This window comes from Muscardinus avellanarius (genome assembly GCF_963383645.1).
Source record: "Muscardinus avellanarius genome assembly, chromosome: 21".
In the NCBI taxonomy this organism is placed as follows: Eukaryota; Metazoa; Chordata; class Mammalia; order Rodentia; family Gliridae; genus Muscardinus; species Muscardinus avellanarius.
The window spans coordinates 12246867-12267448 of NC_137807.1; the positions used below are offsets into that span (position 1 = coordinate 12246867).

The 20582-nt window shown below is 52.1% G+C and overlaps 1 protein-coding gene across 1 annotated transcript in view; it reads left to right on the top strand.

Annotated features, from left to right (window-relative positions):
* Positions 1-7387: 7387 nt before the first annotated feature.
* The window catches only part of SUDS3 (SDS3 homolog, SIN3A corepressor complex component), a gene marked incomplete at its 3' end in the record, with an annotated part of 31529 nt that continues 18334 nt past the window's right edge, over positions 7388-20582 (top strand). Inside the window, exons 1-6 of the mRNA XM_080717733.1 lie at positions 7388-7544; positions 10692-10761; positions 13627-13682; positions 15336-15407; positions 18110-18129; positions 18714-18870. Coding sequence (XP_080573859.1) covers positions 7403-7544; positions 10692-10761; positions 13627-13682; positions 15336-15407; positions 18110-18129; positions 18714-18870 — 517 coding nt within the window. The 5' untranslated portion in view covers positions 7388-7402. The remainder of the gene's footprint in view (positions 7545-10691; positions 10762-13626; positions 13683-15335; positions 15408-18109; positions 18130-18713; positions 18871-20582) is intronic.

The window sequence follows — 20582 nt, forward strand, 5'->3', positions numbered from 1 at the left end:
GCCCCTCTCAGAGGTCCCATCTCTTCAGACCCACAGTCCTGGCTCCGTTTAGGTCCCCTTGATGCAGACTCTGCGTCCCCATCCTGCGCCCCAGTCCTAGTCCTTCTCAGTGTCCTCCTCCTCCCCCCACTCCTCCGGCCCCTATCGGGTCCCCTCCCCTCACCTGGTCTCTGCCCCCCACCCTGGGGCCCTCCTCTCCCTTCCCTTGCTGTCCTGGCCCCTCTGAGGGGTCCCCTTCCCTCCCACTGCCGTCCTGGACCTCTGGGGGTCCCCAATCGTCACACGCTGTCCTGTCCCTTTGAGGATCACCCTCCCCGCTGTCCTGGTCCTTTTCAGGGTCCCACCCCTCGCCGGCTGCCCTGGTCCCTCTCAGGGACACCTTCCCTCGCCCTCTTGCCTGGTTCTCGTCCGTCCCCGCTGTCCTGAGACCCTCGGTGCCCTGCCCCTCGCCCTGCTGTCCCGAGCCGCCTCGGTGCCCTGGCCCTCGTCCCGCTGTCCTGAGCCTCAGGGTGCCCTGGCCCCTCGCCCCGCGGTCCCTCGCCCCTGGGTGCCCTGGCCCCTGGGTGCCCTGGCCCTCGCCCCGCGGTCCCTCGCCCCTGGGTGCCCTGGCCCCTGGGTGCCTGGCCCTCGCCCCGCGGTCCCTCGCCCCTGGGTGCCCTGGCCCCTGGGTGCCTGGCCCTCGCCCCGCGGTCCCTCGCCCCTGGGTGCCCTGGCCCCTGGGTGCCTGGCCCTCGCCCCGCGGTCCCTCGCCCCTGGGTGCCCTGGCCCCTGGGTGCCTGGCCCTCGCCCCGCGGTCCCTCGCCCCTGGGTGCCCTGGCCCCTGGGTGCCCTGCCCCTCGCCCCGCGGTCCCTCGCCCCTGGGTGCCCTGGCCCCTGGGTGCCCTGCCCCTCGCCCCGCGGTCCCTCGCCCCTGGGTGCCCTGGCCCCTGGGTGCCTGGCCCTCGCCCCGCGGTCCCTCGCCCCTGGGTGCCCTGGCCCCTGGGTGCCTGGCCCTCGCCCCGCGGTCCCTCGCCCCTGGGTGCCCTGGCCCCTGGGTGCCCTGCCCCTCGCCCCGCGGTCCCTCGCCCCTGGGTGCCCTGGCCCCTGGGTGCCTGGCCCTCGCCCCGCGGTCCCTCGCCCCTGGGTGCCCTGGCCCCTGGGTGCCTGGCCCTCGCCCCGCGGTCCCTCGCCCCTGGGTGCCCTGGCCCCTGGGTGCCCTGCCCCTCGCCCCGCGGTCCCTCGCCCCTGGGTGCCCTGGCCCCTGGGTGCCCTGTCCCTCGCCCCGCGGTCCCGGCCCCTCTCCTGTCCCGCCGGCTCCCCGCGCTCCCACCGCACTCGGGGGCTCCCCTCCGCGTGTGCGCCGTCAGGTCCAGGCGGGGGGCTCCCCGCAGGGGTCCCCGGCCCTCGCCGCCCTCGCCGTCACCCCGCGCCCGCGCTCTCACCTCAGCCCTGCTGTCAGCGCCCCGGGCCCGGCGCCGCCGCTCGCTCTCCCGCACTTGTTCCCGAGTCGCGCCCCGGCGTCTCGTGCCCTGGCGGACCCCGGGGTGCGGCCGGCGGGCGCGGATCCCCCTCCACGCAGCCTCCACTCGCGGTCTGCGAGTCGCGCCCCACTCTGTGCGCAGGACCCCGACCCTCCCGCGGCCGCGGCAGCTGCTGTCCGAGGTGCGGCTCCTGCCAGGGGTGGCCAATCGCACCCGACTGCGCCGAGCGCGCTCCGCCCCACCGCCTCGGTCCGCCCGCCCCCTGCTCCTGGCCACGCCCCCAGCCCGGCTCCGATAGGCTCTCTACTGACCTTCCCTGATCGCGGGGCACAGGGCCGAGGCCCGATATAGGCATTTGACTGAAAATGCCTGAGAAGATGAGCGGTCGATGGAGCCCGAGGATTGGCGGAGTTGCTGGTGGGCGGGGCTGATGGGCGGGGCTTCCTCGGACGCGGAAGATACTGCAACTTTAGTTACCCACTGGCCAGCCTGGGGTGCGGTCTGTCTTGTTTGTGCGGTTCTGCGGTCAAAGTTCATGGCACTCCTCCCCACCACGCCTTTTCTGGGGAATCTCCCAGAGACCACCAAGTGAGAGCCCCTAGGGAGGACCTTGTTCTCTTGCTAGCGTTTGCAGAGCTTTCTTAGTAATTCTACCATAAGTTGACAGTATCTTCTATTTTTGCCTAGGACTTGGAGATATATATTGGATTTCTGGCAGGGGTCTTGGCTTTTCTTGCATTGCGTTCGATAGACGTTAATTTAATAATATTGGGGGGAAATGTTTACCAGGCGCGTACTCTTTGCACTAAGCATTCAATACAAACACAGCACTTTGATAGTTCCAAGGACAAAATTTTAGAACTATCCACTTTGCAGGTTTTGCTGACAGTAGGAGCAGGAACTGTGGCGGGAGAACCCTTGTTAGCTTTAGCAAGGTTTCACAAACATATTCAACAAAACCTTTTCCAGGGCCACAGGTTTTAATGATTCTATGTGAATTAATGGCCAAAGGGTAATGAACTTTGATCCAGGTGCAACCTGTGATAACCTATCTTGATCTCAGCTGAAAAATTGTGCCTTCCGGGGGTGAAAGTTCATCAGGTTACTTGGGGCCATTCTATGTATGTATGTACGTACGTACATATATACGTACACACACCACACACACACACACACCACATATATATATATATATATATATATATCACACAACACACACACACACCACATATATATATATATATATATATATATATATATATGTGGTGTGTGTGTGTGTGTGTTGTGTGTGTGTCGCGTACTAATGGGGATTAAACCCAGGGGCATTCTGCCGGGTGTGGTGACTTCTACAGGTCTAAAGAAACCGGAAAAAAAATTAAACTATAAAGAATGAGTAAGAGTAAATCCTTGAGCAATTTATATTGGGTTTTCCATTCTGTAAAGAGCATTAGTTATGATGGCATCCCAAGCTGGGTGTGGTGTTGTGTGCTAGGTGAGACAGGAAGATTGCAGGTTCACAGCCAGCCTTAGCTACTTAGTGAGATCCTCCACAATTTAGTGAGACCCTGTTTCAAAATAAAAAATAAAATAGGACTAGGGGTGTAGTTCAAAGGTAGGATGCCACCCCCAAAAAAGACTAAGCCAAAAGAGTATCCTAGCAGTTCTGTAGTTGGCAGTTTTATTTTTTATTTTTTGGTGGTACTGGGGATGGAACCCTTCTTCCTCCAGGCTACACTTCCAGACCTATTTTATATATATTTTTATTTGGAAACAGGGTCTCTTAAACCAGCGCGGCTGGCTTCGAACCTGTGCGATCCTCCTGTCTCCGCCTCCCAAGCGCGGGGATTACAAGCGTGCGCCGCCATGCCCGGCTGTAGTTGGCAGTTTGGATAGAAAAAAAAATGGGGTAAAATTTTTGCCACCCTGTGTCAAATTGTATCTCTGCATTACACATACTGGGTCACCATTAACAGATGTTTGCAATCAAGAAGACAAAACAAAATTAAAAACCCCCAGTCTTACAATCGTTTAGCAGTGAAACCAACTTTTTTTGAATCATTACATCAATTAACTCTGATTTCTAAAATGTTGGGTTTTTTTTTTCTGGTTTATGAAGTATTGTAACTGATAGGAGCTCAAATTGTTCAATGTAGCTGATTCGAAATAATTTAGATGTGATCCAAAAGCAAAAATAAATAAATAAATAAATAAAGAAAGAAAATGACTTCATTGGCCAAGAGACAATCCCGAAATGGACTCAGAGTGAGCTTTGAGGACGGCCTCTCTTTTTAGAAGGATCTTCAGAAGACCTGGGAACTCCTAGAAGGATATTTCAGCATTCCATTCTGGAGATCCTTTTGTTTTCTTGGGTGGAATTACAAAGAGAGCCAAGATTTATTAACACGAGTAGCAAATAAATGTCAAAATAATTGGAATTAGAATAGTTCTTTTCAGTTTCAGAAGACTCCATGGGGACCAATTTAGAGATGAACTTGATTACAAAGGGCCTGAGAATCAGAATACTTATCAGGCTCCACCCTGGATTTCACATCTTTATTGTTAACTTTTTGAATGAATTTCTGGATGTAAAAGAGTGAAGTTAATTTGCACAAACCATGAAACACCTCCAGGTCCATTTCCTTACTTGCTGTACACAACTAGACCATACTGTTGTGGGCACAAGGGACACCCCAAAGTTGTTAAAACTTCCAACATGGTGTTTCCCTTCTGTTCAGACAGAAACGCAAATTTAAGCTTCCTGCAAATATTTGGCTTTCTTGTTTTCTGAGTTTTAGCCTTTTTTCTTTCTCTCTGTCTTTATTTCTACTTGGGATCGAACCCAGAGGCATTCTACCTCTGAGCTACACTCCCAGCCGTGTTTTATTTGGAAAATGGTCAAAGTGGCCGCGGGCCTCCCTAAGCTGCCGTATTGTTTCTTGTAGGTAAATGCTCCGTTTACTCAGCTGAGAGTTGCTTAACAAGCTATCAAACTAAGCAAAAACACTTTTTTTTTTTTTGGTGGTACTGGGGATGGAACCCTTCTACCTCCAGGCTACACTCCCAGACCTATTTTATATTTTTATTTGGAAACAGGGTCTCTTAAACCAGCGCGGCTGGCTTCGAACCTGCGCGATCCTCCTGTCTCTGCCTCCTAAGCGCGGGGATTACAAGCTTGTGCCACCACGCCGGGTGCAAAAACACTTCTTAAAAATTAATGTTCAGCCAGGCGTGGTAGTGCACGTTTGTAATCCCAGCACTTGGGAGGCTGAGACAAGAGAATCGCGCAGGTTTGAAGCCAGTCTCAGATACTTAGTGAGGCTCTCAGCAACTTGGTGAGACCCTGTTTCCAAATATAAAATAGGTCTGGGAGTGTAGCCCAGAGGGAGAAAACCCCCTGGGTTCCATCCCCAGAACAGCAATAAATAAATAAATAAATAAATAAATAAATAAATAATAAAAAAATGTGCAGCTGGGTTTGGCTTGTAATTCCAGTCCTTGGGAAGCTGAGACAGGATGACCCCAGGGCAGCCTCAGCAAGGAAGTAAGGCCCTCTACAGTTCAGTGAGACCCTGTTTCCAAATAAAGAATTAAAAATAGGGCTGGGGGTGTATCTCTGAGGTAGAATGACTCTGGGTTTCTCAGTTTTAAAATAAATAACAATATTAATATTCAAGAAAATATGGGGCAGCTGTTCTGTGGAGGTCTGGAAGTGTAAAACAAGCCGACCAGACGTTACCATTTTTTTCTTTTCTGGTTTTTCTTAGGCAAATGATAAATAATTTTGTCTTGTAAAAGTAAATTGAGAATTCACTTTCATGAATTCTCAAGGATTAGGAAAATACCATTTTGCCCACCCCAGGATAGAATATCAGCGTCCTTGTCTTTATTTTCCTGGTCCTGGAGATGGAAGTCAGGGGCATTCTGCCTCCAAGCTATACTTCCAGCCCTCTTTATTTTATTATTTGGAAACAAAGTCTCACTAAATTGCTGAAAGCCTAAGTTGCTGAGGCTGGCTTCAAACCTGGGACCCTCCTGTCTCAGCCCCCCCCCAAGTACTGGGATTACAAGGGTGAGCAACCACACCTGGCTAGTCTTTGTCTTTAGTTCTTTAAAAAACTGTTAATTAAAGCCAGGCATGGTGGCGCTCGCTTGTAATCCCTGCGCTTGGGAGGCTGAGACGGGAGGATCGCGCAGGTTCGAAGCCAGCCTCAGCTACTTAGTGAGGCTCTCAGCAACTTAAGTGAGACCCTGTTTCCAAATAAAATATGAAATAGGTCTGGGAGTGTAGCCCGGAGGTAGAAGGCCCCTGGGTCCCACCCCCAGTACCACCAAAAAATAAATAATAAATAAATAAATAAATAAACTGTTAATTAGCTGAATGTGGTGGTGCAGGTAATTCCAGTATTCGGGAGGCTGAGACAAGAGGATCACGGTTTGCCCCAGCCTCAGCTAGTGAGGCCCTCTGCAACTCATTAAGACCCTGTTTAGAATAAAAAATAGGGCTGGGAGTGTAGCTTGGAGATAGAATACCCCTGAGTTCCATCCCCAGTACCAAAAACAAAACAAAATGAATAAAATTGGGCTGAGGATGTAGCTCAGTGGTAGAATGCCTCCGTTTCCATCTCAAGTATCAAAAAATTAAAAATTCAAAAACCTAATTAAGGGAGGAGCCCAGCTCCCCTATCTTTTTTCTCTTTCTTTCTTTCTTTCTTTTTTTTTTTTTTTTTTTTCCAGTACTGGGGATGGAACCCATGGGCATTTTATCCTCCAAGCTACACCCCCAGCCCTATTTTTTATTCTTCATTTTTGAGACAGGGTCTCACTGAATTGCAAAAGGGCCTCACTAAGTAGTAGCTGAGGCTGTCTGCGAACCGTGATCCTCCTGTCTCAGCCTCCCAAATGCTGGGATTAGAAACGTACGCCACCACACCCGGCTCTCCACTATTTTCTGCCTAGGTTTCCTGCCCTAGTTTTTGAGATACGAGGGATGTTCACTACGGGTATTCTACTTCCGAGTACACCCCCAGCCCTATTCTTTTATTTATTTATTTATTTATTTATTTATTTATTTCGGTGGTACTGGGGTTCCTGGAAGCCCTTCTACCTCCGGGCTACACTCCCAGACCTATTTTTACATTTTTATTCGGAAACAGGGTCTCTGTTAAGCCAGAAAGGCTGGCTTCGAACCTGCGCGATCCTCCTGTCTCCACCTCCCAAGCGCGGGGATTACAAGCGTGCGCCACCACGCCCAGCTTATTCTTTATTTTGAAACAGGGTCTCACTGAGTTGCAGAGGGCCTCACTAAGTAGCTGAGGCTGTCCTCGAACCGCGATCATCCGGTCTCAGCCTCCCACATGCTGGGGTTACAAGCGTGCTCCACCACGCCCGGCTCGGTCCCCTACCCTATTAGGAGGATGATTTACGGTTTTCACCTTTTTAAACCGGAGGCCTCCTCCACCTGTCGGCCCACCTGTCCGGCCGCCAGCCCCGCCCCTCGGGCCGCTCACTCTCGCCTTCGCTGTGGCTCGGGGCGCCCCCTGGCGGCTGTTCCCGGAAGACTCCCCGGAGCCTCGGGGTCCTGACCGCGGCTAGGGCTGTCCGCGGATTTGCCTAACTCCAGGGAAGCCGGCCTCCGCCCCTCCCCCGCCGCCCGTCGGGGTTTTTAAGACGGCGATGAAGGCTCCGGGGGTCCTGCGGAAGGGGCGTCCGGCGTTCTCCCTTTCCCTTCGAGGATGGCGCAGTCAGGCCCTGGCCGGGCAGCCCGCGACCCGGAAGTCGCCCGCGGCGCGAGGACCCCGTTGCCGGGCGCGGGCGCGAGGGGCGGAGCTCGGCGCGGACGGGGCCGGGGGCGCCGGCGCGGCTCGCGCTCGAGGCGGGGGCTCCGCAGGGCGCTCCGAGGCCGCGGTCGCCGGCCCGCACGCTCGGCCGTGGGCGGGGACGACATGAGTGCCGCCGGGCTTCTGGCGCCCGCCCCGGCCCCGCCGGGAGCGCCGCCGGCCCCGGAGTACTACCCCGAGGAGGACGAGGAGCTGGAGAGTGCCGAGGACGACGAGCGCAGCTGCCGGGGCCGGGAGTCGGACGAGGGTGCGTCCGCCAGCGCGCCCGGGCTGGGCTGGGGTCGGGGAGGGCCGGCCGGGCTGGGTGGGGGTCGCCGGGAAACCCGAGGGGCCCGGCGCCTTCCCCTGCGGGGTCGTCGGAGAGGAGGTCCCTTTAAGACTCGCTCCCCCCAACCGCCCCTGGGTGGAACCTGGGGTCTTCTCTGGTTAACTACTGAGCGCACGGAGTAGTATTCCTTGTTTGTTTGTTTTGTTTTGTTTTAGTTTTTTTCCCCTCCCCGTTTCTTGGGAGGATCAGAGGACAGCCCATTTTGGCTTCCTCGTTCCCAGGTCCCCTTCCCCTGAATTGCCGAAATCAGCTCTAGTTAGGTGGTACAGTACCTGATTGAGAATCCAGATTGGGCGTGGTGGCCCGCGCTTGTCATCCCCGCGTTTGGGAGGCTGAGACAGGAGGATGGTGCAGGTTCGAAGCCAGCCTCAGCTACCTAGTGAGGCTCTCAGCAACTTAGTGGGACCATGTTTCCAAATAAAACATAAAATAGGTCTGGGAGTGTAGCCCGGAGGTAGAAAGCCTCTGGGTTCTACCCTCAGTACCACCAAAAAAAAAAAAAAAAAAAAAAAATCAGCTGGATCTAGTTGTAATTTTTGTTTGTTTTTCGGCGGGTCTGGGGATGGAACTCAGGGGCATTCAACCTCCAAGCTACACCCCCTGCCCGATTTTTTAAATATATTTTGAAACAGGGCCTCACTGATTGCAAAGAACCTCACTAAGTAGCTGAGGCTGACTGCGAACCGCGATCCTCAGGTTTCAGACTCCGGAATGCTCAAATGACAAGCGTGCGCCACCACACCCGGCTAGTTGTAAATTTAAGGCAGCATTGTAACCTGGGATAACTTAAGCTTCCCAGCCTCGATTTACCCAAATGTAATGAGCCCTCGGTAGTTGCTTCCTTCCTTCCCAAGGGTCAGTGTGAGCTTTAAATGAGATAGAGTTATGCATCGAATACTTCACCTGATAATAAAGCTCAGTGTTTTTGCCACTGAAAAGCAGGCACTGGGGGAGATAAGCTCTTAGGCCAGGGCGGCCGGCTTCTAACCTGCGCGATCCTCCTGTCTCAGCCTCCCAAGCGCGGGGCGTGGGCCACCGCCCGGCTCGTCAGAGCCTTTTTTTACACTAGGCTTTCCCTTTGGGCAAGTGTGAGCAGTGCTGTTTTGGATGTATCATGGAAAGAGCTGTCTGGAGGAGGAACAAGGTGAAGAAACGGGCAAGCAAGAAGGCGCTAAGGATCCCAGCATTCGGGAGGCTGAGACCGGAGGATGGCGGTTCGGGCACAGCCTCAGCTAATTAGTGAGGCCCTCCACAACTTAGTGAGGCCCTGTTTTAAAATAAAGAATAAAAAACTAGGGCTGGGGGTGTAGCTCGGAGGGCGAATGCCCCTGGGTTCCATCCCCAGACCCATACACACACAGACACAAAAAACCAAGCTAAAGAGAGACTGATTTAACTGATGGAGTTTTTTTTTTTTTTTTTTTCCATTTTTGTAGTGCTGGGGATTGAACCCAGATGCATTCTACCTTTCAGCTACACCCCTAGACCAATTTTATTTTATCTGGAAACGGGTTTTTACTAGGTTGCCGAGTCTCACTGCTTGCTGAAGCTGTCCTAGAACCTGTGATCCTCCTGTCTCAGCCTCCCAACTCCCCACCACGCCCAGCTCTGGTGGAGTATTCTGGGACAGTATAGGGCTGCAGAGCAAGAGCTAGAGAAGCTGTCTGGAATGAAGGGTTCCCTCCATCTCTGCTGCACCGGCAGGACCTCAGGGAAGGCCTCTTCCACTGAAGGGATGGAGAAGGCTTGTGGAGAATTGGACCAATGACAGCCTTTCAGAATGCAGCTGCCTGCGCAGGAAATAACGAAGGAACCAATTGCATTTGGCTTACCCATATTCCCAAAGAAGTCTTAACCGAGGTTCTGAATGTGGAACGCTTGCACTGTTTCTAAGGCCCACGAGGGGGAGCAGTGAAGGCAGCGTTGACTTCCTCCCCTTTAAATGATGGGGTGTTAACATTTTGCAGTCACTCCAGCCATTCGCCTGTTCTAAGAACAGTGTTTAGAATGTTTTGAACCCGTAACCGTTTTGCTCCATCATTTTGCTTCCCCCGAGCTTCCTTTATTGTGACTTCACCAGTATTTCATTTGTCTTGGAGGCTGTTCCTTTGTGGCCGTATGTGTTTACAGTGTGCGAGGGGTTCAGAATGAGCATGTGTCAGAAGAGAATGCGCATACTCGATTTTTGGCCAGCAAGGAAGACATGACTCCCTGTAGTATCCAATCTAATGTTGATTCGCATCTTTTCTTTCTTTCTGTTTTTTTTTGGGGGATGGGGGTAACTGTGGATTGAACCCAGAGGCATTCTACCTGGGCAACACCCCCAGCCCTATTTTTGTATTCTTTATTTTGAAATAGGGTCTCACTAAATTGCAGAGGGCCTCACTGAGTTGCAGATGCTGGCCCCGAATCTGCGATTCTCCCCTCAGCCTCCCAAGTACTGGGGTCACAAGTGTGCACCCCCCCCCACCCGACTTCCACATCTTTTTTTCTGAACTGCCAGTATTTGCTTTTGCAGAGGTAGCGGTCTTGACCATAATGGCCTCTGCCTGTTGTTTCCCCCTTCTCTGGCTGCATGAATCTGTATATAAGGTGGAAATGGCATTTTCTGCATTAGCTGTATTTAGTATTTTACTCTGGTAACTTTGTGCAGACTTGCTTTGAGTAGAAATACATTTTGTAGAAGTATCTTACAGGAGAGGACTTTTACCACATTTTACAGTCAGGTGGCTCCAATTCTATGAAATATATACATACATATATATATATATGTATAATGTGTATATATATATATATATATTATTTTTTACTTTTATTTTTTGGTGGTACTGGGGATGGAACCCAGGGGCTTCTACCTCTGGGCTACACTTCTGGACTTATTTTCTGTTTTATTTGGAAACAGAGTCTCACTAAGTTGCTGAGAGCCTCACTAAGTAGCTGAGGCTGCCTTCGAACCCGTGCGATCCTCTTGTCTCAGCCTCCCAAGCACTGGGATTATAAGTGTGCGCCCCCACCTGCCGCTTGAATTATAATTTTTACCTTGTGCCTCTTCCCCAATTTTTCCAGACACTGAGGATGCGAGTGAAACCGACCTGGCGAAGCATGATGAGGACGACTATGTGGAAATGAAGGAGCAGTGCGTATTTTGTGTTTTCTGGAACATGGAATCGACAACAAAACCCCTACAGTGCCCCTGGGTGCATGGTCTCGCCCACGGTGCTCCCGCAGCCCGTTTGTGTAGCGTCCCGCCTTTACATCAGTTGTGTGTAATGAGTCTCCCTGCTGTAAGATCTGAGGGTGGGCAGGCTGGGAAGAACCCTGATGGCCGCAGGGGAGGGACGCGGGCTGTGGAGCAGGAGAGGACTTGTACCACATTGAGAAAACCGATGCCCAGAGAGGGTGAGCAGTGTCAGGGCTGCGGGGTACACACTAGGAGTGGGACACACTCCTAAGTGGGTGTGTGCCACTGAGTGGACTCCATGCCCGACCAGGGCTATTGATATATATAGGTGTGGGTTGCCCAGGGAAACCGGGATTGGGGAGCAGGCTGCTTATGGTGTCTGCCAGCCGTAGCCAAATGGGTGCAGAGAAACTAGACCCTGCTCTTCCTCCTCATCTCCCCCCACCCTTTTTTTTTTTTTTTTTTTTTTTTGAGAGACTGGCCTTGCTGTGTTGCCCTGGTCTCGAACTCCTGTGCTCAGCTGAGCGTGGTGGCACATGCCTGTAATCTCAGTGCTTGGGAGGCTGAGACAGGAGGGTCGAAGGTTCAAGGACAACCTTAGCAAGTACTAAGACTCCTGTCAACCTTGGGAGACCCTGTTTCAAAGTAAACATAAATGAGGCCTGGGGGTGTAGCTTGGAGGTAGAATGCTCCTGGCTTCGATCTCCAGTACCAGAGGGAAAACACGTGAACTCTGCTCAAGCAGGTCTCTGCCTCAGTCCCCTTCATGGTTGGGATCACAGGCTAGGCCACTGAGCCCTCACGCACCTTTGTGATATGCAAAGGAATGCGATGTATAAAACAGATTCAGTAAGTTGATTGGGTGTATTCTGAGGATCTTGATTTGACTTTTAAAATTCTTTACTTTTACATTAGGTGATCCATGTTCTTTTCCTTTCTTGATCTATTTGCAAATCTCTGTGACATTCCTCTGGATTCTGTCAACTTTTTAAAACTTTGGGACCCAAAGGGTGATTCAACAAAGTCTGACCAGTGTTGAAAAAGGAATGAACAATTCATGTGATCTTTCTCACAGTTTTAACCCTGGAACTGCTTGCTTTTTATTCTTTGCAATTTTTTTTCTCCCCTTGGTGGTACTGGGGTTGGAACCCAGGGTCATTCTGTCTCTGAGCTACACCCCAGCTCTATTTCTCCCGATTTTTTTTTTTTTTTTTGGAAACAGGGTCTCACTAAGTTGCTGAGAGCCTCACTCAGTAGCTGAGGCTGGCTTTGAACCTGCGCGATCCTCTTGTCTCAGCCTCCCAAGTGCGGGGATTACAAGCATGCGCCACCTCGCTGGGCACACCCCAGCTCTATTTCTTATGCTTCAAAATGAAGCAGGGTCTGTTTCCCAGCCTCCCAAGTAGGATTTCAGGCAGTCACCTGGCTCTTTGCAAGCTTGTACCGATTTGCCTTGACCAGTCTGAGATGTGTTCTCACACACTTAACTCTATCCTCTATCCCTGTCCATGGGTGAGTCTGAATTTCTATGTTCTGTTCCCTTCAGCCTGCTGGTATTCTCTTTCAGAGACAGGCGCAGCTGCAGGTATTGGCTGGCCCCTTAGGTGTGGGACTGTGACGCCCTGGCTCCTGAATACTGACTTCACGTGCATGGCTTATGCATCTCCTCCCTCTTCTTTATTTTTTTATTTTTTTGCGGGTCTGGGATGGAACCCAGGTGCATTTGACCTCCGAGCTACATCCTCTGCCCAGTTTTTTATTCTTTATTTTGAAACAGGGTCTCACTGAGTTGCGGAAGGCCTCACTAAGTAGCTGAGGCTATCCTCGAACCGTGATCCTCCAGTCTCAGCCTCCCCAATGCTGGGATTTACAAGCGTGCACCGCCACGCCCAGCTCTCCTCCCTCTTTTGAATTTGATATGTCCAAGCCTTTCTAGATCTTTTGATTGCATATGCACCCTTAATATTTGATTAGCTAGAACATAACTTTGGGTGCCTGTGTGACCCCCGTGAGCATCAGGCTCTCATCAGAATTCTCCCTAGAAGGGCTGCCTGTGGGCTCTCAGATTCTACCTGTCCTTGCCTCTATCTAGGTTTGGAGGTGCTTGTAGGCTCCAGACCCACAAGCCAGGTGTGGTGGTGCATGCCTAGAAGCAGCTATTGGCAGAAGGGATTGAGGCAGGAGGGTCGCCAAGGGCGGCCTGAGTGATATAGCAAGATGCTGTCTTAAAATAAGAAGGGAGCCGGGCGTGGTGGTGCATGCTTGCAATCCCAGCATTTGGGAGGCTGAGATAGGAGGATCCCGGTTTGCGGTCAGCTTCAGCTACTTAGTGAGGCCCTCTACAACTTAGTGAGACCCTGTTACAAAATAAAGAATAAAAAATAGGGCTGGGGAGGGTAGCTCCTAGGTAGAATGCCCCTGGGTTCCATCCACAGTACCACAATAAATAAACAAAATGCTGGGTGTGGTGGCACAGGCTTGTAATCCTAGTACTTGGGAGGCTGAGACAGGAGGATCGCGCAGGTTCGAAGCCAGCCTCAGATACTTAGTGAGGCTCTCAGCAACTTAGTAAGACCTTGTTTCTAAACAAAATACATAAAATAGGTCTTGCGGAGGCTGTCCACACACCTGTGGCCCTCCTGTCTCACCCTCCAAGTCCTGGGACCACAGGCGGGTGCCACCTTGCCCGGACCCACACTCCCCTCTCTCCCTAAAATACCTTGCTGGCATTTCCTTAACAAGGCCGGTGATTTGAGCGTGCAGGGCATTTTGAAACCCTGGCCATTTTGTCTTTGAGTGTGGCTTTTCTCTTTTCCACAGGATGTATCAGGACAAACTGGCTTCTCTCAAGAGGCAGCTGCAGCAACTGCAGGAAGGTGAGTGTGGCCGGACTCCTTCGTTTCTAGGTGTTTTTCTTACATTACAAACCCCGTGTATTCTTTGCGGGAGTGACTGACATTTAATGTGGCTGATTTTAGCTTTCAAGTACACATTTTGCTGTCTTTTACTCTCAGTAAAGTGATTTTCAAACTCTGTTTTCAATGTGTAGTTTCTCTTCAAGTAAATTCTTACTTGGGGCCATCTTTAGAGCATGAATTGAAAACTACTCTGCCTAAAGCAGATCTTTCCAGGAGGGAGGTTGTTACTGGCGAGCCAAGTTTTACTGTTCCTTCTAAACCACATGTTAATGAACTCGGGCTCTCTTTAGGCTCAGTGAATTACAAGTCAGTTGTGTCCTGTCAGATACCTCTGTCTCTAAGTGCAGTGCAGCCTGGGGGAAGAGCCCAGGCTCCCAAGTTCCATGATGGGCGTGTAACCCCTTCTACCTCTTTCATTCTTCGTGTATGTGCGTGTGTGCTGGGGATCGAACCCAGGGCTGTTCTACCTCCAAGCTTTACCCCCAGCCCTCTTTTATTTATTTATTTATTTTTTGTTTTGGGAACAGGGCCTCACTAGGTTAATGAGTCTTACTACTCACTGAAGCTCTCCTCAAACCTATAATCTTATTCTGTTTCAGCTTCCCAAGTACTGGGATTACAGGCGTGTGCCACCATGCCCGGTCACTACTTTTTAGTATGTGACCTTGAGCACATCGGTTTCTTTTGCCCTAATTTGCTTTCTGATCTGAGAAAGGAAGAAAACAAGTGGGAGAGTGTCCAGCAGAGTGCTGGACACAGCCCGCAAGCTCAGGATGGATCCTGGTGGCACCATCTCTCTGGTTTCTATTGTAAAGTCCCCTCGTCAGTGAAATGGCTTTTCCATTAGGGACTGTGTTTTTGTTTTTTCAGTCCTGGGATCTAACCCCAGGCCCTGTACACTCTTTGCAAGCACTTTCCCCTGAGCTCCAGCCCAGCCCCTCCACTGAGTTCTTTGATTGCTGGGGAGTAGTCCACAGAGTAGCATTATGACCCGGAAGTACTTCCCCTCACATTGGGCCCCTCAGAACTAGCTGCTTTGGAGGAAACAGTGATTGAGATTCCAGAATCTGCACTTGAGCTTCTGGTGTTGTCACTGGCCACATGGGGCAGCTTGCAGTTAGTTAAAACTAATCATCCGGCTCCTCGGTTGCACTTCAAGTGCTAAGAGCCATGCGTTGCTGACCGCTATCATAGTAGGCGGTGCAAGTACAGAACACTTCTACCACTGCAGGAAGTTCTTTGGGACAGCCGTGACGTAGACCCTAGAGAAGGCTGATGAGCCTTTTCCAGGAAAGAGACGCCTTGGAGCACAGTAGCGAGTGCCCCAGTGCCTGGGAGGGGCAGTGTCTGCGTCCCTCCACGTCCCTTCGGTCCCTGGAGAATTCTGCTGCATCTGCCTGGGCTGGACTCCACTCCACACGGGCCCCTGGTAGTGCCCGCTGTGTACCTTAGCTGAGAGGCAGAATCCGATTAACTGCTCAAGTGCGGCTTTTGTTTTATTTTGGTGTCACTAGAACAGTTATTGTTGGTGCTAGAAAATATTTTTTGGAAAACAAAATGTAGAGTAGATTGATCTTCAGAATCACTTTCTGTTTTGTCATGGTCGATCAGGTACTTTACAGGAATATCAGAAGAGAATGAAAAAGCTGGATCAGCAGTACAAAGAAAGGATCCGAAATGCAGGTAAGGCGGCTTCGCGTGGCCTGGAGCCCTCGGAGTGCCCGCCTCGTCGGGTGGGTACCGTGGCCCTTACATTGGGTGGCCAGTATGTAAAATGGGCTCATGGTTTTTTCTGGCAGTGGAGGATGTGAGTGGCGGCTGCTCGCGGTATGGCGCGTCTCCCCCGTGCCCCAAGAGTCGCCCTGCTCCTCGCTGTGTCTGCTCGGCCCACTTAATGGACAGGCGGGGTGGCTGGTTGGTTCACGCGCGTTTCTGTTTCTTCTGGAATTCTGTGCTCTCGGGAGGGAGTGTCCTCTTGCCACGTCTCCCAGGTTTTGCCTCGTGGTATTTAGAGGAGAGCGTGCTCTGGTGGTACACAGCCAGCGCGTCAGCGTGCTCTGGTGGTACACAGCCAGCGCGTCAGCGTGCTCTGGTGGTACACAGCCAGCGCGTCAGCGTGCTCTGGTGGTACACAGCCAGCGCGTCCGCGTGCTCTGGTGGTACACAGCCAGCGCGTCCGCGTGCTCTGGTGGTACACAGCCAGCGCGTCCGCGTGCTCTGGTGGTACACAGCCAGCGCGTCCGCGTGCTCTGGTGGTACACAGCCAGCGCGTCCGCGTGCTCTGGTGGTACACAGCCAGCGCGTCCGCGTGCTCTGGTGGTACACAGCCAGCGCGTCCGCGTGCTCTGGTGGTACACAGCCAGCGCGTCAGCGCGTTTGTCGATCACGTGCTGCGTGTCGGCACCGAGCAGTGTAAAGTGGTGAGCACCTCGTCTCTGACTTGAGGAAACCCGCGGTTCCTTGACAAAGGATATCCACACGTGGGAAGTTAGGGACGGTGTGAGTGAGGTAGAGTCCTGCCCCGAGTAAGAGGTGGCAACGCTTAAAGTGTGTGGACAGGCCGAGCCGACGCTCCCGGCAGCCAGCGTTCTCAGTGCCGGTACCCCGGGAGCAAGGCGAGGGTGCCGCTCTCAGTGACACTGATCAGTGACTCCCCAGCCTCTGTCGATGGAAGCCTTGTTCTCTCCACACCAACAGAACAGTCGCTGCAGGGTGTGCGGGCTGAGAAGGTGGAGCTACGGCCATCACTCAGCCTCTTGCCCCTCACCCTCCTGACGGCCACACCCACTGCCCTGTCCCCAGGGCCACTCCTTGGCCAGCGCTGGGACCCAGCTCCTCCTGGAGCTCCTTGCGCCAGCTCAAGAGGCGGCGGCGTGGAAGGAGACAGCCTTGCGTTCAAATCCCACCCTTAGTGCTTTAAGTAGGCTGCTGGGCGTTGGAGCCTCAGTTTCCCCATCCAGAGCGGAGTCCTGATTGCTTAGGGAATGGGTTTAAGATGTACATAAGAAAGCTGTTGTGAGCCATTTTTCTTAAGTTAGAATAGTAGAGTAGTATTTTTCTTAATTCTCACAGACTCAGTACTGTCCACATGTGTGATTTCATACATATTTCTTCTTCTCGGTTAAAAGGAAGGATTCCTAAATCAGTAGGGACTTGAGCTTTTTTTTTTTTCTTTTCTTTTTTTTTGTGGTACTGGGGGTGGAACCCAGGGGCTTTTCTATTTTATACTTTATTTGGAAACAGGGTCTCACTAAGTTGCTAAGAGCCTCACTCATTAGCTGAGGCTGGCTTCGAACCTGCGGTCCTCCTGTCTCAGCCTCCCAAGCGCGGGGATGACAAGTGTGGCCACCACGCCCGGCCTTGCGACTTGAGCCTTATCACCACGTGTTTCTTGCAGACCTTGTGCCTGGTGCGGGCTGCTTTGACAAGAGCAACAGCTCCCGCTCTTATGTGCTCATGATTTGACTGGTTGCAGAGGTGATATATCAGATGCTCAGGACTTTCAGCTTGTCCCAGTCTTTTTCACTCAGTAACTTATTAGCATCTAGGCTCTTAATTTGAGGTTCCTGGAACTCTGGAAATTCTGTGGCATTTGTGTGAGTCTGCTTCTTCCTGGAGGATGGATCTGTGGGATTTTTCAGGTTTGTAGAGGGGGACTGGTAAACTTTGACTGTAAACAGCACCCTAGAGATTGGTCCACCAGCAGCCTTCTGGACCATATGTAGCAGGCCCACTCTTACCCAGAAAAGATTAGAAGTGACAGACTTACTTTGTTTCCAGTACTGGGCTTAGACAATTAGTAATTGCTGACACACAATAGATGCGAAGTCCACTGTTGAATCTGCTGGGTGGATGCTTAAAGAGAGGGCTGCGGCTTGGGAGTGTGATTGGAGGCCCAGGGCACCGTGTCAGGGCCTCGGTGAGCAGAGCTTGGTGGCTCGACAGGAAGCCCAGGAGGGCCCAGAGCCTCGCCCATCTTCTTGGGATTCTGCGGCCGTGTCCTCCTCCCACACAGGCCTTCCTACACAACTGAAAACATCAGCGGGGCTCTCTCAGCCGAAACCGCGTTGTTCCTCTGGCCCTTCCTGCGGCCTTCGGGGTGTCGGGAGGTGGGGACTGAGTGGAAGGAGGGCTTGTTTTTTGCTTAGGTCGTCTGCTTCCGCTGCTTGTTTCTGCCTCAGAGCTCAGAGCTGCTGCTCTTCTGGGCTAAGTTAGTAAGACGTGGGTCCTTCTGGCCACGCCCGCTCCGTGAATATCAACACTACTGATGAAAACGCTTGCTTCGTGCAATGTGCTTTCAGAAAGCAGTTACTGCTTCTGACTAGTCCAGCGTCCTCGTCCAGGTGACGCAGCTCGAGTATAACTGCGCGTCTTCTCTCTTTCAGAGCTCTTCCTCCAGCTGGAAGTGAGTCCGCAGCGTCCGTGTTCGCACGCTTCCTGAGGCTGGGATCCTGCCACCTCTCAGCTACGCCCTCAGCCCTTGGTGTTTCGAAACGGGTTTTTGCCAAGTTGCTGAGGCTGGCCTCAAACCTACAGTCCTCCTGCCCTAGCCTTCCCTGCACTGGGACCGCAGAAATGTGCTGTTGGACGTAGCGCTTGTTTTAGTTTGCGTCTTTGAGCACGCAGGGCCCAGGCACCTCAGGAATGACTTATTGTAACTGCTCTTTATCTTACTGTAAGGATCATAACTAAATGTTGCCCATATGTCATGTAATTAATTTTTTGGAATGTACTACTTTCCCTTCAACTTGTTCCTTAAAGGATTACATACTATTTTTGAGAGACTTAAGCTTTAACATTAAAGCTATAAAATGTAAGAGGTGGGGAGGTTTGATGCTCCGCAGACCCTGTTGCTGCGGCAGCTGTGAGCGGAAGCGCTGCCGGTTCCTCAGGGAGGTGCTTTTTCTACTGTTGGGGGTAGACCTGGACCTGAAGTTGGAGGCCCGGTGCCCAGGCCGTGTCCCCAGCATGTGTTTCTCTTTTGCTCAGACTGAACAAGTGGAAAGGAATTACATCAAAGAGAAGAAGGCAGCAGTGAAAGAATTTGAAGACAAGAAGGTGGAGCTGAAAGAGAACCTGATTGCTGAGCTAGAAGAAAAGAAGAAGATGATCGAGAATGAAAAGCTGACGATGGAGCTGACTGGAGGTAGGAGCCCGGCAGTGCCCTCGGGCCAGGCGGGCCAGGCGGGCCAGGCTCGCTGCTCCCCGTCACCGTGTGAGGCGTAGCTGCCGGCTGTGTGTAGAAAACAATAGCCAGAACTCCCCTTTTTGCTGTAAGCTTAAGCAGTTGTATTATTACAGAGACAGAAAGATAGGACAGAACTTAGGTTAGAGCACTGCGTCATAGACAGGGACAGTGGAGTCACTTGAAAATAAGTCACTCAAGTTTTTTGGATACAGAACGTTTTTATACCAATAATCTTCTGACCCGACTAGCTCCGTCCCTTCTGGGGCAGGTCTTTTGATGTGAGGATCCTTCCTGTAGGCCTGCCCTGTCTCTGGTACAGACCCCAAGCCTTTTGTTATACCCCAAAATGTGTTAATCAGAGTCTGGGATCTCTTGAGGGCTTGTGGCACCCCCCCACACACACATCCTTGGGGAATTTTGCTTGTGTTTAAAATGTAAAAGGCCCTGGGCTCCCTCTATTTTCTTGCTAACCGCCCTCGGTGCCTGGAGCTCTGCAGGGTCCCTTCCCTTTCTGAGTGCTGCCTGCGCTCAAGCTCTGGCTTTTCCAATACCAAAGCTATTTTCAAATCCATTTTGAAGCCATTCCCCAGTACCAGCACATTAATAATCAAAGCTATTTTTAAATACATTTAGAAGCCCTTTCCCAATACCGGCTCACTCCGCGCTGTGCCCGCCTCAGCTTCTTCCCGAGCCTGAGCCTGGCTCCGCCTTGTGCTGGCAGCGCGACCTTTGCCAAGCTGCTTAACTTCTCCTTGGAGTCTCTGCCTCTTTATGAAGGAAGGCTGATGGTACTCTCTCGTGGGATTGTGGGAAGAAATGCAAATGCCTAGGATTGTGACCTAGCAGAAGGTACTGGATAAATGGTAGGCCTTGATAGGAGGCACAGGCTCTGGCTTATGGCTTAATTTCTGGGTCAGCTGCCATTTGCATCTTGTCCTGAGTGACTTGTCCAAGTCCGTCTGTGGTGACGGGAATCTCCGCTTTGTTTCTTCAATCTGCCTTAATTACAGGAAAGGCATTGTCTTCTTTTGGCCTCTGATGTGAGAACAGTGGCCCGTGGCTGTCATCTGTGCTGTTAGATCTCAGCCCTCAGGTGTTACTGTGAGTGTTCCAGAAAGAGCCGATGTGATTCCAGCCGGGCAGCTGAATGTAACTGTTCTCCTATAAAGGGAGTGAGTTACATGAGACTTGGAGCCATCTCCCTGGCCTTCCAGGATATGGTGCTCTGCATATGGGAGCCCAGCAGGCCGTAGGCACGTTCCAGGGAGGAGCAATATGGGCCAGCTCTGCCGCCGCCATATGTGGATGGATGATTCTAGAAGGACGCAGGGAATTGGCCTGAACCAGCTCTTTTGGAACCTGGCGAATGCTGCAGAGCAAGTGAGCAGCGAGCGTGCCGCTTGGATGTGGCGTGGCTTCTGTACTCTCCGTAATTTATAATCCTCTTCAGAGGTCCTGGGGCTCCGGCGTGTCTGCTTTTAGAGGCTCATAGGGAAGGCTATGTTTTTACAGAGCTGACTTTGAAATTAAAAGCAACCGGTTGAGATCTGTTTCCCTCCCTCTGCATTTCTGAGCCTCTGAACCATCGTGGCCCTCCCACTGACCCAGGCCCTGGTTCCAGTCTCCATGCTGCCTGAAGAGGATGTGATTGCGTTGGTGGTGAAGGCGTC